At 38.4% G+C, this 16,350-nt stretch overlaps 1 protein-coding gene across 1 annotated transcript in view; it reads left to right on the forward strand.

Annotated features, from left to right (window-relative positions):
- Positions 1 to 16,350, forward strand: part of PDSS2 (prenyl (decaprenyl) diphosphate synthase, subunit 2) — a 329,615-nt gene that overhangs the window by 107,811 nt on the left and 205,454 nt on the right. The window contains exon 2 of the mRNA XM_011952844.1: positions 9,667 to 9,801. Coding sequence (XP_011808234.1) covers positions 9,667 to 9,801 — 135 coding nt within the window. The remainder of the gene's footprint in view (positions 1 to 9,666; positions 9,802 to 16,350) is intronic.

Raw genomic sequence — 16,350 nt, forward strand, 5'->3', positions numbered from 1 at the left:
CCTTGGCCTCATTTATATGTATATATGTGTGCATATTTTGAAACATAATTGAGATCATATGATGTATACAGTTTTGTATTCTTTTATTTAACATTTTTAGTATTTTCCCATGTCATTAAATAAATGTTAATGTTTTGTTGCAACACTAAATTTGTGCTAGTGTATGGACAGATTTTCTGCTTTTAAAATGTGATGATTCTATTCTTGTTTATTTTTACATTATGTTTTCAGTTCTTTTAACTAATATATTATATACTGTAACTTAAAACACTATTTTTCAAAAAGACTACAGTTGTCCCTTATTAGTGGGTCACAAATCAATTTAGCAGGTTGCAGTCAGCATTTTAAAAAGGAATAGAAAAGATTAAAGTATTCCTATAATTATTTGGCAGAAACTGTGCATATTATAGTCAATTCTTTTGTTTCAATTGTCTGCATCTAAATTTAAAAAACAAATTTAACTAGGGGTCACAGTCATAAGCATTAATAGAAATCTTATCAATCAATGCACTTCATATATGTTAGAATTTGACATCCATCTTTTGTGCTTACATTTTCTGAATAGACTTATTGGAACTGGATTTATGGAAAGTGGGGTAATAAAATAGTAAGGCTGGGTGTGGTGGCTCACACCTGTAATCCCAGCACTTTGGAAGGCCAAGGCGGGAGGATCACTTAAGCCCAGGAGTTTGAGACCAGCCTGGGCAACATTGCCATCTCCATTAAAAAAGAAAATAAATTAAAAAAAAATAAAATCATACCACTCATTCTATATCTCTAGGTTTTAACATTGAAAGGGGTTCCTTGCCCTCAAGGTGATTCTTTCCTACTCAGTTTTACTTTGGGGTATGTTGAACTTACTCAAGGATGATGGTCCCTTGGTGGTGGTGAAGTTGTTTCATTAATATTTGATTATAAATTTATCAAAAAATTGTAATTTGGATTGCTGATAGAAGTTAGAATTTTGAACTCTTATTCATAAATCTCAAAATGTTTCTTTTATGCCCCAATTCTGTCTTTCCACCTCAATTCTCTGTCTGGAAATACCCTTATCTTCTGTTCAGAGTGAGGGCAGCTTTCTTTCACAGGCACTGATGCAGCAGTGAATTCAGTCAGTTCTCCTAAATGAAGAAACAAAACACATATTTATATTAAATATATATTTAATATGTTGAGTTTTCTCTAAAACTTAAATAGACCCTTTGATATGGCATACTTTTTATATACAGTAATTTTTAAAATACAACATCAAAATAACAAATCTCAGCATGTTTTTTAGAATGTGTTGGGGCTTTTCTTGTGCGTGCCTGTCACTTTTAAAGAACTTAGTACAATTTAGGAAAAGGAACTCAAGAGGAAGAGGAACCAGTCAGAGCTGAATGGTTGAATGTGGCAAATTCATTGATAACAGGAGGAGAAATGAGGAAAGTTGAGAATAGTAGTAGGTCTGTTTTGGGGAGATGTGTAGGATGGAGAGTTGGCTGGCCTACTCCTTGAAGCTATTCATTGTCTCATCTTTAATTTTTTTTTAGAACTATTTTGTATCAGTTACTCTGCTGGGTGCAGGGCATCCAAAGAGGACTGAGTGCCTTCAAGGGTCTCACAACCTTGCCGGGGAGTCCTGTGAACAAATAATTAAATACCAAGGCCTCAAAGCATAAGCAACTCCATGCATTGGAGTCCAATTATGTTTAAATCTTGGCACCTCTGTTACTAATTGACTATTGTAAGTAGTAATTATTAAACTTTTTTGAGCTTCCATGCTAATTTTCCTCATTTGTAAAGGGATATTACTAGTTACCTTGCATGGTTTTTGTGAGAATTAGAGCATATGCATGTAAAACAGCAGATGCCTGGCATTATAGTATGTTATCGTTGTTGTTATATTGTTACCATTTTTATTACTCAGTGTGTTAAGTGCCAAACTAGAGGTTTATAGTAAGTCCATAAAAGCCCATGGAAGAAGCTTACAACTACTGGCGCTGGTTTCTGTGCATTGTACTGTTGTAGTTCTTTGCCTCCATTGTGTATGTGTATACATACTTCATTATCCATGTCTGTGGAGACCTTTTATTTGTTTGTAGATAGAATGTATTTCTTCATGTTGGTTACTCATCTCATTCCTTTAAGTGTAGGAATTCTCCAAGATTCCTGTCCCTTCCCTTCTTTTCTCTTCCCTTCTTTTCTTTTCTCTTTCCCCTTAAAGCTCATCTATCAGTTCCTACTGCTTCAGCCATCACTTCCCAACTCTATAGGCACAGCATTTCCAGCTGCCTGCTGGGCATCTCCATCTGGAATTCCTTCTTGCATTCAAAGTTAACATGTCCAAAACTGAACTCATTCATTCCTCATTAGTTCTCCTCCTTCTTTCCAATCCCTACTAACGGTAGCATTATCACCTCCAGCAAACAGGTTGGAATCTTACATTCATCCCTTACCTTTCCTTTGCTTTCTGATCCCTCCCCAATGTCTTCCTCATCCCATCAGCTGGCCACACTAGCCTTTTCCACCTCCATGCTACTGCCATCATTCAGCTTTTCTTCCCCATCACTATTGCCACTACCCTCATTTAGGCCCTCATTATCTCCCACCTGGACTACTGGAAGAGGCTCCTCCTAACTAATCTTCCTTCTCCTTTCCACTGTACGCAACATAGCGCCTGCCAGAGTAACAGGATTAGGCTCAGAGTAACAGTTTTATTCTTTAGCTCTAATTACATTTCTCCCTTGCAGACAAACCACTTATGCCTCCAGATTTCCTGCAGAATTAAGTCCAGACTCTAAACCTGACTTTCAAGGCCCTTCACTCTCTAGGTTGTCTGTTTTTCTGTACTTGTTTTCCTTCGCACATTGCCCAAATTGGTAGCCCCACAGCTCCTGAACCAGTTCTGTGTTCTTCCACCTTCTTGTCCCTGCTTATCTATTTCTTTCACCTAAAATACCCTTCTTTCTATTCCCATAACTCCATTCCCATCCCCACTCCTGCTTCTGTTCCCTACTTAGGGAAATTTGGCCATCTTTCAGGCTCAATCTGAATGCTGCCTCTACTGTGAGGGACACCTCTAGCAACTAGCAGTGCACTGATTTTTTTGTTTGTTATCTGTTCCTTGTATTATTCAATTTAACCATGTTTTGAATCTACTATTACAGCTCTTTTCTTACAGCTCTTATTTCTTTGTATACCCTTCATATGTGTTGAAGTGGAATTTAAGAGGATAAATAGAAAAGTGCCATAGTGGTGATTTGAGGATCTGAGATTCAGGATTGGATGAAGGAAGATAAATTTGTTAGTAGCTGTGGAAGGATATGATGCGGTACTGCAGTCAGCCATCTAAAGTACAGTGTGAGAAGACACAGCTGACTTGCCCAAAGTTTTACCTACTAAATCCTTATTTCCATGAAATTGTTTAGCTTTTAGAATGTTAGTGTTATTAGTGTTTACTCTTCATCTGTTATAGATCTAGAGAAGAACTTTAAAGGAGGCCAAGGTCTCCCGAAGTAAAATTCAGCTTACAAACATATTTAGAGTAATATTATTTAAAATTAGTGATATGCCTACATTAGCTAATTTTCCAGGACTACGTAGTATGCAACATCTTTTTGAGTTGAATCAAAATATTATTTTAGATTTGGTACATCTCTAGTTTGTCCATCAAGCTACCCTCTTTTTTTTTATTATTGACTATTACAAAAGTCTCCTAACTGGGTTCCTCATACTCCCTTGGTTTCCTCCTCTCTTGTCTACCCAAGTCATTTTCTACACTGATGATAAATGATTTTGTTTTGTTTCGTTTTCTAAAATATCTGATTATGTCACTGGCTGCTTAATAAAATACCGCAGCGCCTTTGCATTGCTCTTTGGATAAAGAGCAAACGTCTTATGGCCTGTTCATCCTGGGTGGTCTAGTTTTCCTGCCTGCCACCAGTTTCATTTCATACAGTGCTCTCAGCCTTGCATATGCCCCTCCTTGTGCGGCAGATATACCCCCCTTACCTGTTTCCTTCCCACACCCCCTTTTCTTGCTTTGGATATCAACTCAGTCATCACTTCCTCAAGGAAGACTGACTTTCCTGCAAAGTTATTTTCCCTATTCTAAGCTCTCATGGCACTCTTGCTCTTTTTCCCTTGTAGCATCTATTACCAGAGTAGTTTTTTTTTTTTTTTTTTTGAGACGGAGTCTTGCTCAGTAGCCCAGGCTGGAGTGCAGTGACCGGATCTCAGCTCACTGCAAGCTCCGCCTCCCGGGTTTACGCCATTCTCCTGGCTCAGCCTCCCGAGTAGCTGGGACTACAGGCGCCCACCACCTCGCCCAGCTAGTTTTTTGTATTTTTTAGTAGAGACGGGGTTTCATCGTGTTAGCCAGGATGGTCTCGATCTCCCGACCTCGTGATCCGCCCGTCTCGGCCTCCTAAAGTGCTGGGATTACAGGCTTGAGCCACCGCGCCCGGCCATTACTGGAGTTGTTTTACAGTTCCTCATGATTCGTTTGTTATTACCAGTCTCTTCCATTAGACCGTAAGCTCTGCAAGCTCCACGCCTGGTTTTGCTCACCATTGCATCCAACCCTAGCAGAATATTTGATGCATAGAAGGTGTCCAGTCTTATTAATTGAATGAATGATTGAATAAATGAATGATGTTTTTGTTCATTAGCTTTAAAAACCCAAGTCTGTAGAACTTTCATGATAAAGATTATAAAATACCAAATATTGCTTTCATTTATGACACTTTAATGACAAGGCTTTTTCGATTTTTGTATATATTGTGGAGTATTAGATAATTAAATGTAGTAAAGTGAGGCCATATAGAATCACAGAGTAAGAAAACAACCTCAGATGTCACATATTCCAGGCTTCTCTCTAATGCGTTATGTCAGAGTCCGTGCAGCTTCTTAAACATCTCTAGTAACAAGCAGCTCAGCATTACCAGAGGTTGCTCTGTTTTTATTTCTTTATTTTGAGCCAAAATTGGCCTGTTATAGTTTCTGTCCATTAGCATCGGTCTCTAAAGTAATACTTACTGCCTGGCTCAATGGTTCACCCCTGTAAGCCCAGCACTTTGGGAGGCCAGGCCGGAAGATGACTTGAGGCCAAGAGTTCAAAAGTAGCCTGGTCAATATAGCAAGACCCTGTCTCTGAAAGAAAAAAAAAATTAATACTTAGTAGATCTACCTCCTCTCCATAGGGAACCCTTTTAAAAGAACAGACAACTCTCCTGTGCCCCTCCAGATTTATTTCCCTCAGTTCTTCCTTTACGCACTGTGTTCCTGCCGCACTGGCTCTAGAAACAACTGTGTCCTCCTCTCTTTCCTTCAGACCTCCACACATAACTGCTTCTCTCTTCAGAACACTTTCACCCCTGCCCCCGATCCCCTGGCTACATCCGTCTCATCCTTTAGATCTTGTGGAAGTCTCTTTGACATCCCGTGAATTGTGTTAGTTGCTTCTTCTATGTGCTCCCACAGCCCTTATTCTTCCCCTAAAACAATTCATGCCACATTTTACTGTGATTTTTAAATCCACACTGCTATCCACAAGAAGAGAGGCCACATCTTAACAGTGCTCCTCATCATATTCTCCACTGTCTGTTTAGCACCAAACCTGGCGTGTAGTGAGCATTCAGTACACTTTTGACTGAATAAGTTCGAGAACACCAACTTTACCATGTTCTAAGCAGGCATTCATAGATGTGGTGGCATGTGATTTCACTATTTTCTGGTTATGCTACAGCTTGTCAGGGTCCCTTAAGAGAAGCACTGAGAAAAAATTAGAGTGTTCCAGATGAAATATGACCTGTGCTACATTAAACATATTATCTCTGTAAGTTTAGAATTCCATGGGTTTTTTTGTTTGTTTGTTTTTGTTTTTGTTTGCTCAGAAGCAAAATTTCGTATTCTCTTTTGGTTGTGAGCTAAATTTTGAGTGTAGGCATTATCCACTTATTTCAGTACTGTGTTTTTAGGAATATTAATGAAGTGAATTTAAAGAAATGGTGTTTTGGAAATAGTTGTTTAATTTGCTCAAGCTGTTAGTCTATCCTCCAGATTGTTAAACCACTGACTTATGTGAAAATTAATGGTCAGAAGGTGTGCTTTTCTGAATGTTCTCTTAATTTTTGTCACCCAGTTCATTACAGCTTCTTTTCCTGACCTTTTCAGTAATGCATTCTGAAAGGGGTGTTTCATTATTATCATTGAGATAAGGATAATAATGATTGGCGGGGGGGTGGGAAGAATTCCTTAACTTTTGTTATTTGGGGAGGTAGAAAAGTAAATAACATAGGAGATTATATATGCCAGTAGATGGGGAAGACTTTTGGAGAGTTACAAGGAGAAAGAGAGTAGAAGAAAGAAAATGTAAGAGTGGAGAAAAAATAGATCACAAAAAAAGTAACAAGGAAAGAGAATGTAATTTACTGAGTGCTTGATCACCGACCGTGTACTTCCACAGTGTTATGTACTTTGGCCTATGTTGTCTCTTCCATACAATGACTATGAAAGGTAGACATCGTTACCCTCATTTTATACAGGAGGTCATAGCCTTAGAGTCACACACACGGCTAGTGAATAACAGAAGACTTTTTCAGACCTAGGCTTGTCTGGTTCTAAAGCCAACTGTTCTAATTTGATGTAGCAAATGGTTTTGTACAAAGGAAGCAGATGGAGCATCACTACATAGCATAATGTTTAAAAGTGTATGTAGACTCTAGATAGAGCCTGTTGGCCTGGGATCAAATCCTGGCTCTCTCACGGTTCTACCACCTACCAGGTATGGTACCTTAGACAAGTTACTTGATTTCTCTGTGTGCCTCATTCCCCATCTGTAAAATCAGGGTAATTGTTGTACCCTCCTCTTAGAGTTGTGAATTAATTTAGTTAATATATAGTAAAACATGTAGAACAGTTCCTGACATATAGAAAGCAATATATAAAGCACAATTTACGTGTTTGCTACTGCTATTATTATTATTGTTAGTTTTTGTGTGTATTGTATGTGAAAGGTCCTGTTTCTGAGAAGTTTGAAGATATTGTTAAAACTGTTGTCAGGGCTATTTAATCTCTGTGATTTGGTCAGACTTGTCTCAAGGTTCGCCTCTTAGAGTTCTTGCTGTATCATATCCTTAATCCCTGACCAGGCCCAGCCTCGAACACACACACACACACACACACACACACACATACACATACACACCCCTCTTTCTCTTCCTTTTCTAGAATTGAAAGCCAGTTCAGACCTTCTCTTTATTGTAAAAGAAAGAAAGAATAAAGATTCACTGTAGGTAATACATAAATAAGAATCTAGTAGCCTAAGTTAAAAGTTGTAATTCTAGCAAAAAAAAATTTTAAAAGCTCTTCTTTTACATTTTCGTGTTCCATAATAGGATACCTCCCAACCTCCCTAAAATTCAGGGTCATAGGATTTAAGCAAATTGTTACATGACAGTAAAGAGTTTGGGACATTTCTGGTGATTATTTGTTTCTGTTGTGATGTAACTGTATTACTTTAACTTCCTTTTCCTAGGAAATTAGAATTTCTTTTTAAAAATCAGTTAAAACCCTTTTAACTTGCTGAAGATTGCCTACTTGGTTAAGAACAAAATATAAGCAGAGAAAACTACAGCTGTTACTTTGCAGAGAACCTAATGATTTGTCTTAGTTTGAAACTAATGAAAGGTAAAAGGGGGCCCTTTTAAGAATTTCTGTTGGGAGGCTGGAGGGGCAAAGATTTTCCTTTTTCTTTTCTTTTTTTTTTTTTGGAGACAGAGTCTCGCTCTGTCACCCAAACTGGGAGTGCAGTGGCTCGATCTCAATTTACTGCAACCTCCATCTCCTGGATTCAAGTAATTCTCCTGCCTCAGCCCCCTGAGTAGCTGAGATTACAGGTGCCCGCCACCACGCCTGGCTAATTTTTGTATTTTTAGTAGAGATGGGGTTTCGCCATATTGGCTGGGCTGGTCTCGAACCCCTGACCTCAGGTGATCCAACCCCCTCAGCCCCCCAGAGTGCTGGGATTACAAGCATGAGCCACCGTACCCAACCAAGATTTTTCTTAAGTAATGGACTAACTCATTATTTTTGGTTATGTTACCTTAATTAATTTAAATTGATTATTTGTTCAAAAACTCAACAAGGAAGCCTTGATAATTCAGTCAAGTATTATAACACTGATTTTTAATATTTTCTTACAACATTCAAGAACTGTACTTATATATTATTTATGTATGCTGTAATCTATTTGATTAGTGTTCATGAGCATTGTTCTGAATATGACTTTACTGTAATATATTGCCCATAGTTTTCTAATTTTTTAAAATGATGCCATTTAGTTCTTGTATGGCAACCATTTATAATACTTTAAAAAGAAAATGTATTCCTGGGAAGTATTTCTAGCTTCAGGTATAGCAGAAATTATAAAAGTTCAGTCCTCATGGCAAATGATATGCCACATTCTAAGTTAAAGCCTTGTTGTTGCCTAGAATTATAATGCTTGTAAGTAATAAGAAATGGCAACATTTTTGCTATGGCATTCACTTTCATTTACTTAGCAAATAAATTTCTGAGTCTTTTGAATTTGGTTTAATCCTTTCATTCTCTGAGCTTCTTCTCTACCTGTGAAAACAAATCATTTTTTACTACTCCTGTTTATCACCACCATCACCAAATAGTATCACTTCATCCAAGCAATGTGATTTATATGTCATTTTCTGTCAACCGTCACAAACAGTTTAAGACTATGGGTTCTTCCTGTTACCAGAGCAGATGATTAAGATTGTGAGATAGGGTATAGACAGTGGGGAGACCCAGACAGAGGAGAGAGCAAGCCTCAAATGTAAGATTGTCACTTTTTTTTTTTTTAACAGAGTCTCAATCCATCTCCCCACCTGGAGTGCAGTGGCGCCATCATAGCTCACTGCAGCCTCAGCACCCCCCCAGCCCTGGCCTCAAGTGATTCTCCCTCGTCAGCCTCCTGAATAGCTGAGACTACAGGCACATGCCACCATGCCCAGCTTATTTTTCTATTTTTTGTAGAGACAGGGTTTCACCATCTTGTATGGGCTGGTCTTGAGCTCCTAGACTCATCTGATCACCTTGGCCTCCCACAGCACTGGGATTACAGACGTGAGCCACTGCCACCAGCGAGATTGTCACTTTTAAAACTAGCCATGGGCTGGGCATGGTGGCTCACGCCTGTAATCCCAGCACTTTGGAGGCTAAGGCCTCCCAAAGGATTGCTTGTGTCCAGGAGTTCAAGACCAGCCTGGGCAACATAGCAAGACTCTGACTCTTTTTTTTTTTTTTTAATTAGCTGAGCATTGTGGCACACGCCTATAGTTCCAGCTACTAGGGAGACTGAGGTGGGAGGATAGCTTAGGACCAGGAGGTCGAGGCTGTAGTGAGTTGAGATTGTGCCACTGCACTCAGCCTGGATGACAGAGCAAAATCCTGTCTCAAAAAATACAACAACAGCAACAGCCCAGCCATAGATTTCTCTAGTTGTTTCCTGAACTCATGGCATCCTCACATTAATTTTCCTCCTTGACCCTGTTTCTTTTCAGTCAGTCTCATTGTCCAGTTCTAGAAGTGTGGGCATCTTTGTAGCAGTTTTCTAAGTTATCTGATGATCTTGTGAGGGCGTATTAATCCTCTTCCTTCTTTATTTGTTTTCAGGGGGCTTGTACATGACAGCCGGAATAGCCTCCAGTTGAGGGGCTTGGTGGTGCTCCTTATCTCTAAAGCAGCTGGGCCCAGCAGCGTGAACACTTCATGTCAGAACTATGACATGGTCAGTGGGATCTACTCATGGTAAGAAGAATTTAGTCATTTGACATTGCTCACTACGTCGTGTTTTCTTTTACTGGACAGAGGTCAGTGAAAATCACCATTCTTTGTGATTCTCTGATTCAAAGATAGATTAAAATGTATTATAAGGTTAAAAATGGATTTTTATTGTTTGTAGTGAGTTATAGTCTTGGCCAATTCTACACATAACTCTGGTAAATTTCTTCACACATTTGTGTGAAATACTTTCATTTCTACCTTGGGCATTTAAAATTTTCTGTTCATCACTTCTCCCTCACCTTATGATGTATTATTGTGTCTCTGTGGAGAGCTCTGTGCCACTTAGTTCAGGATTTATAATTTTTAAATCTACTCAAAATGATACCTTGTTGGCCAGGCACAGTGGCTCACACCTGTAATTCTAGCACTTTGGGAGGCCAAGGCTGATGGATCACTTGAGGCCAAGAGTTTGAGACCAGCCTGGACAACAGGTGAGACCTCATCTCTACAAAAAATTTAAAAATTAGCTAGTTGTGGTGGCATGTGCCTGTAGTCCCTGTTACTCAGGAGACTAAAGCAGGAGGATTGCTTGAGGCCAGGGAGGTTGAGCCTGCAGTAAGCCGTGATCGTGTCACTGCACTCCGGCCTGGGTAACAGCAAGACTCTATCTCAAAATAAAATAAGATAAAATAATACCTCATTGTATAAAGATTGATGCTGCTATCATTTTAAGAGCTATAGTCTACTTTTTTACTGGTTATTGGAATAAAAAATTTTTACATCTCATGCATTTAGATTGAAAAAAAAATTTGTAAATATGTATTACTCATATTTTGCTGCATATAAAATAAAATTTTCAGTTTTGTTTAAAAAAATCACTGGATATATTTTTAGTAACAGTATGTCAGCAATAATTTTATTTAATTCTAGCAATATGCTTGGCACTGTATTAAAAGCCTATATAGATGTAACAATCAACAGTTAGACGTTGGCATATGAAATTGAAACCACCCTAACAATATAGGTGATAAGGAAATTTTCCTCACAAAAAGAAGCATTTCTAGGAACTTGGACTTATGACTAATTGACCTTGTTGATTTACTTTAAAAATAGATTTTTTTAAAAAATTTTATTTCTAGTGGTCTTGTCCATAAATGTTTTCTGTTCCATAATATTTAGGGATTACTGTTGCTTGCCAGCCAGAAATTCAATGATCCTTCCTCATTAGCGAGCAAGCAAAAAGATTACTGTTGTGACTACAAATGCCCATTCCTCCAGCCAATATAATTTTTTGTAAGCCTTTTACCATTCATTCATACAAATACCCTTCACTATAAGGGATATCTTGTGATCACCTCTTCACTCTGAAATGGTTTATATTTGTTTAGTGCTTTTAGGTTACTAAGCATTTTTATGACAGCTATTCCATTTGGTTCTTATAATAATGCCATAGTAAGAGTTGTTAAGCTTATTTTACTCAAGAAAACAGATTCAAAAATTTTGAGGCTTTTTCTGGTGACACAGCTTGTAATGGGGAGAGCTGAAGCTCTAACTGTAGTTCTCATCTTCCCTCCAAACCTCATTGTTGTTTTTCTTTTTTCTTGATTCCATTCTACCTTTCTAGTCTATTTCAAAATATGTATGTATTTCAGTTATAGATCAGACTAGCATTAAATTAGTATGTTTTTAAAAAGTCATCTTGTAAGCATATCTTTAAAAACTTTTAAATGGAAAACTCTTTGTCACATCTTTAGTACATCTACATCCTTCCCCAAAACCTGCTTGAATTAGAGCTCAAAAGTTTGCCTTAGAGGCCGGGCTTGGTGGCTCATGCCCATAATCCCAGCACTTTGGGAGGCTGAGGCAGATGGATAATGTGAGTCCAGGAGTTCAAGACCAGCCTGGGCAACATGGAGAAACCCCGTCTCTACAAAAAATATAAAAAATGCTACCATGTGCCTGTAGTCCCAGCTATTCAGGAAGATGAGGTGGAAGGATCCCTTGAGCCTTGGAGGCAGAGGTTGCAGTGAGCTAAGATCACACCATTGCACTCCAGCCTGAGCAACAGAATGAGACCCTGTCTCAAAAAACAAAAAAGTTTACCTTATAAGTTTTGTAGAAAACTCTTGGCTAAGTTTAGTTGAAATAACTAGAGAAAATATATAAAAATTTAGAATAAGTACTAATTACCTCTTAGTCCCTGGAAAGCAAATGGACCTCACATTGCCTTGTATCCCGTGTATCTCCGTTTTTGGTTAGGAATTCCATTGATTTTCAGACTGTTGACTTTGACCCTTTCTTATTAGTCATCTGCTTGTACATTTGGATAGCTACACGTATAAATAGTGAGCACCTACTATTTTTTTTATCTCTAATCCTAAAATAATCCTTGCAAAATACTACTTGATACATAGTAAATATTCAATAAATATTTGTTACATAAGTAAATTATTCCCATTTTACAGAAGAGATTACTAATACTCAGGTTAAGACTTATCTGAAATATTTTAGCTAGAAAGTGATACAGTTGGGATTGAAATCCCATTTTTATCTCAAAGTGTCTATACTCTTTCTACTCAGCAGGAACTATTAATCTGTATGCACATGGTGCACTGTGATCTAACCTTGTGTTTCTAAGTTCTTATCTAGCCTTTAGGAAACAATTTCATTGCTTTTGGTCCTTCACATAACATGTTGGTAGATGGTCATTGTAATCCAACCAAGTTGACTAAAAGAAATTTGGAAAAGAGTAGGGGTACACTGTGAACATGAAACCTTTCCAAATAACATAAATGGGCTTTATACTCAAGTGTACAAAATCCACAATTACATTTAGGGAATAATCCTGGCATGTAAACCCAGGCTATTTTCTGTAATCAAACTTCATTTAGTAAGTCATTGGGGTGTTTGGGTGTTTTACACACTTGTTAATGTGAAAAAGTAATTTAGTATAGTACTCTGAGAAACCATGAATTTGTTTCTCTACCCCTGAAGTCATTTGTTTAGCTCTTGCTTCCTTAATTGTTCAAGTGTAACTTTTGCTGGAGGCTTGTATCTATAATGCCACAGTGAATTATTTAACATTTGAGGGAACTACTGATTTGGGAGCTTTTTAATTCACCTCGAAATTACTGGGATTTACCTTGTTGGTATTTTTTCTCTCATAAACTTGACTTTGATATCAGACAGTGGGACCTTAGTAAATTACCTGAAGGACCAAATGGGAGTTAGGTGATCTCTTTTGTTTCGCCTAAGGATATAATTGGTGCTGTGGATGTCTAGTGAAGTAATAACAGCCGGGAGAGGAAGAATTTAGACTAAAATGTAATAACTACATTTTGAAAATTGGGCAGGAAAGCCACATTTATAAAAATGTACCATAAACGTTCACCATAGCCTTTTGCCAACAAGACTGTGAGCTTTATTTAGGCTTATTCCACTAACCTTGACTTTTAAAAAATTGGTTGCAAAGCCAGTCAAAAAAGTATTACTAAATTTACAATTATCCCTAGCCACAATCAAGAAAATGTTTACAACTTCCCATTCTATTAGTAATAACATATTTTTATTTTGTGCACAAAAGATAGTTTATTACAATATATAATGTATAATATTAAAAAGTATAGATTTTTCTCATGATATGATTATTAAGTTTACAGAAATTCACGTGAATATTTTGGCTGATAGTTCTGCTTTCTTGGTTGTGTTATCAAGAACTAACTCAATCTTCTAACTAGTAGTTAAAAGCAGGCCACAGACTGAACATATTTGCACTCTACTTTCATTTCCTGAAGTTTCCCAGACCTTCTTAACTGGTAGAAGAGGCTGAAACAAATATGCCAAACGCATTTTCTTTTCTTCTCGAGTACCCGGCTGGACTACATTTCTCAGCTTCCCATGCAGGTGATTGGCCATGTGACTGAAATCTAGCCAATAGAGTAGGAGTAGAAGTGATATTTACTATTTCCTGGCCATAAAAATGTTGCATTTGTAATACTCCGTAAGCAGATGATCTGGGAAGTGAGCCATTCAAGATGCAAGTTGCCTGTGTCCCTGAATCACTCTTGAAAGAAAGTCACCTGCCCATCAGGAACATCCATACAGACTAGATGTATGAGAAGAAAAACTGATTTGTTAAACCACTTAAATTTTAGGGTTTCTCTGTTGACAACAGCAAATGTTACCTTTTTCCTTTTTTTTTTTTTTTTTTGAGACAGAGTCTCGCTCTATCACCCAGGCTGGAGTGAAGTGACGCAATCTTGGCTCACTGAAGCCACTGCCTCCCAGGTTCAAGCAATTCTCCTGCCTCAGCCTCCCGAGTAGCTGGGATTACAGGTGCCCGCCACTGTACCCAGCTTCCATACCCCACATCTTTGTGGGGTATAGAAGTACCTAGCAGGGCCCAGAACAGTACCAACATTGTAATTAATAGGCACTCAGTACGTAACTGTTACATGATTGTATGAATTTATGGAAAAGAGACTAGCTTTATTATGTATGCAGGTATTATGGATTGAATTTTATCCTCCCAAAATTCATGTGTTGAAGTCCTAACACCCTAGTACCTCACAACGTGACCTTATTTGGAGAAAGGATCTTTATAGAGCTAATCAAGTCAAAATGAGGTAATTAGAATGGGCCCTAACTCAATATAACTGGCATCCTTATAAAAAGGGGAAATTTGGACACGGATATTCATATACAGGGAGAATGCCCTGTGAACTGAAGGCAGCCATCTACAGGCCAGCCTCACAGCCCTAGAAACTCATATATGAGAAGTAGGGAATGAAGATGAGGTGGAAAGGAAAGGTTGAAGTCAGACTGTGAAGAGCCTGAGGAATTAGGGTGATATCCTGGAGAAATTGTGGGGAGTTCAAGAGACAGCAGAGTGGACTTGGAATCTGGAAGCTTACTGCCCCACCTAGTAGCCGCGCCTCAGTGGGTACTTCACAGAATGTTTTCAGAATTAAACAAGTGAGTAGAATAATGCATGGCATAGTAAGAATTCTGTAAGTGTTTGCTCTTATTCTTAGCTATTATTACAAAGGTGTTTAAGCAAAAGGGGTCACGTTACTGTATCTGTGCTATGGAACATAATTAGCTGATGCTTAGAAGGTGACCCTGAGAGGTGAGGTCCAAGATAAGAGAGTCAGCCAGAGAATTATTGAAGTAGTCTAGGCAAAAGCTGAGAGGGAAAGCAGAGACTTGGAGAGGCAATGGAGCTGTTGCCCATAGCAAGCAGTTAAAAATTGGCTGAACCAGACTTGAACCCATTGGGTCCTTTGATTTCGTGCCTTTTTCTTGTCAGCATTTACCAATTTCTCTTCCACAGCTAAAGTTATAACTAGGTGTTCAGTGAGACAAAGGGTTCTGGGATCAAATAAGTGTGGGCATGCCAGGTTAAACAGAGTTAGAAAGATTCCTTCATTTAAGAATTCTCAGGAGTTAGGTACAGATTTATGTATCATGACTGTGAGATATTGTTTCCCAGTCATTTGACTACAGAACCCATTGGCCCCTGTCAGTAGTAGTACACTTTGTGGAAAGCTGCAAAAGTTGGGTAAATGTTTCTCTATATCAGCGTGCCTAACTTTGAATCCTAATGAGAACTCTGTGAGGCAGAAATAACAGTTTCAGGCTGGGCACGGTGGCCCACACCTGTAAACCCAGCGCTTTGGGAGGCTGAGGTGGGCAGATCATTTGAGGTCAGGAGTTCGAGACCAGCCTGGCCAACATGGTGAAACCCCATCTCTACTAAAATAAAAAAGAAAAGAAAAGAAATAACCGTTTCACCAATGAGAAAACTGAGACTCAGAAAGGTGAAGTAACTTTCTAAGGTCCCATATTAAGTAGTCAAGTAGAGGAAGAAATATATATATTGGTTATAAATTGTCTGGGTTCAAATTCTTGTTTCATCACTTACTAGCTGTGTGACCCCAGACAAGTTAGATAACCTCTCTGTGCCTCATATGTCTATCAGGTGGATTAAATAAGTTAATACATCAAGAATCCTTAGAACAGTGCCTCATACATAGAATATGCTTCACAAATGTGGTTTCTTATTGCCATTCCAGACCCCAGTCATGCTGCTTCATGGCCTTTATTAGATTTCCCACTCCTTCAGAGTAGACACTTAGCTTTGTATACCTTTATAGCTCACCAATGCCTTGAACATAGTATTCATTTAAATCTCTATCTGGATGACTGGATCTTCTGTATAACATAAGTGTTTTAGACTGAAACAAACATTTGAAACACATGTTTTACAGTGTACGTCTTACAGAGTAGTTTAACATGGACCATGACTTAAAGGAATGGCAGTTTATTATGTCCTTTGCAACCTGTAGTTCAGGATGTGAGCTATAATCAGACTTTCTAAAACACTCTTCATGAAACAATCTTAATTTTTAAGCTAGTTATTATGTGAAGCAATATAATATATTTAAAGAAGGAAAAGGGCCGGGCGCGGTGGCTCAAGCCTGTAATCCCAGCACTTTGGGAGGCCGAGACGGGCGGATCACGAGGTCAGGAGATCGAGACCATCCTGGCTAACACGGTGAAACCCCGTCTCTA

Source organism: Colobus angolensis, unplaced genomic scaffold (genome assembly GCF_000951035.1).
Source record: "Colobus angolensis palliatus isolate OR3802 unplaced genomic scaffold, Cang.pa_1.0 Scaffold35, whole genome shotgun sequence".
NCBI classification, from domain to species: domain Eukaryota; kingdom Metazoa; phylum Chordata; class Mammalia; order Primates; family Cercopithecidae; genus Colobus; species Colobus angolensis.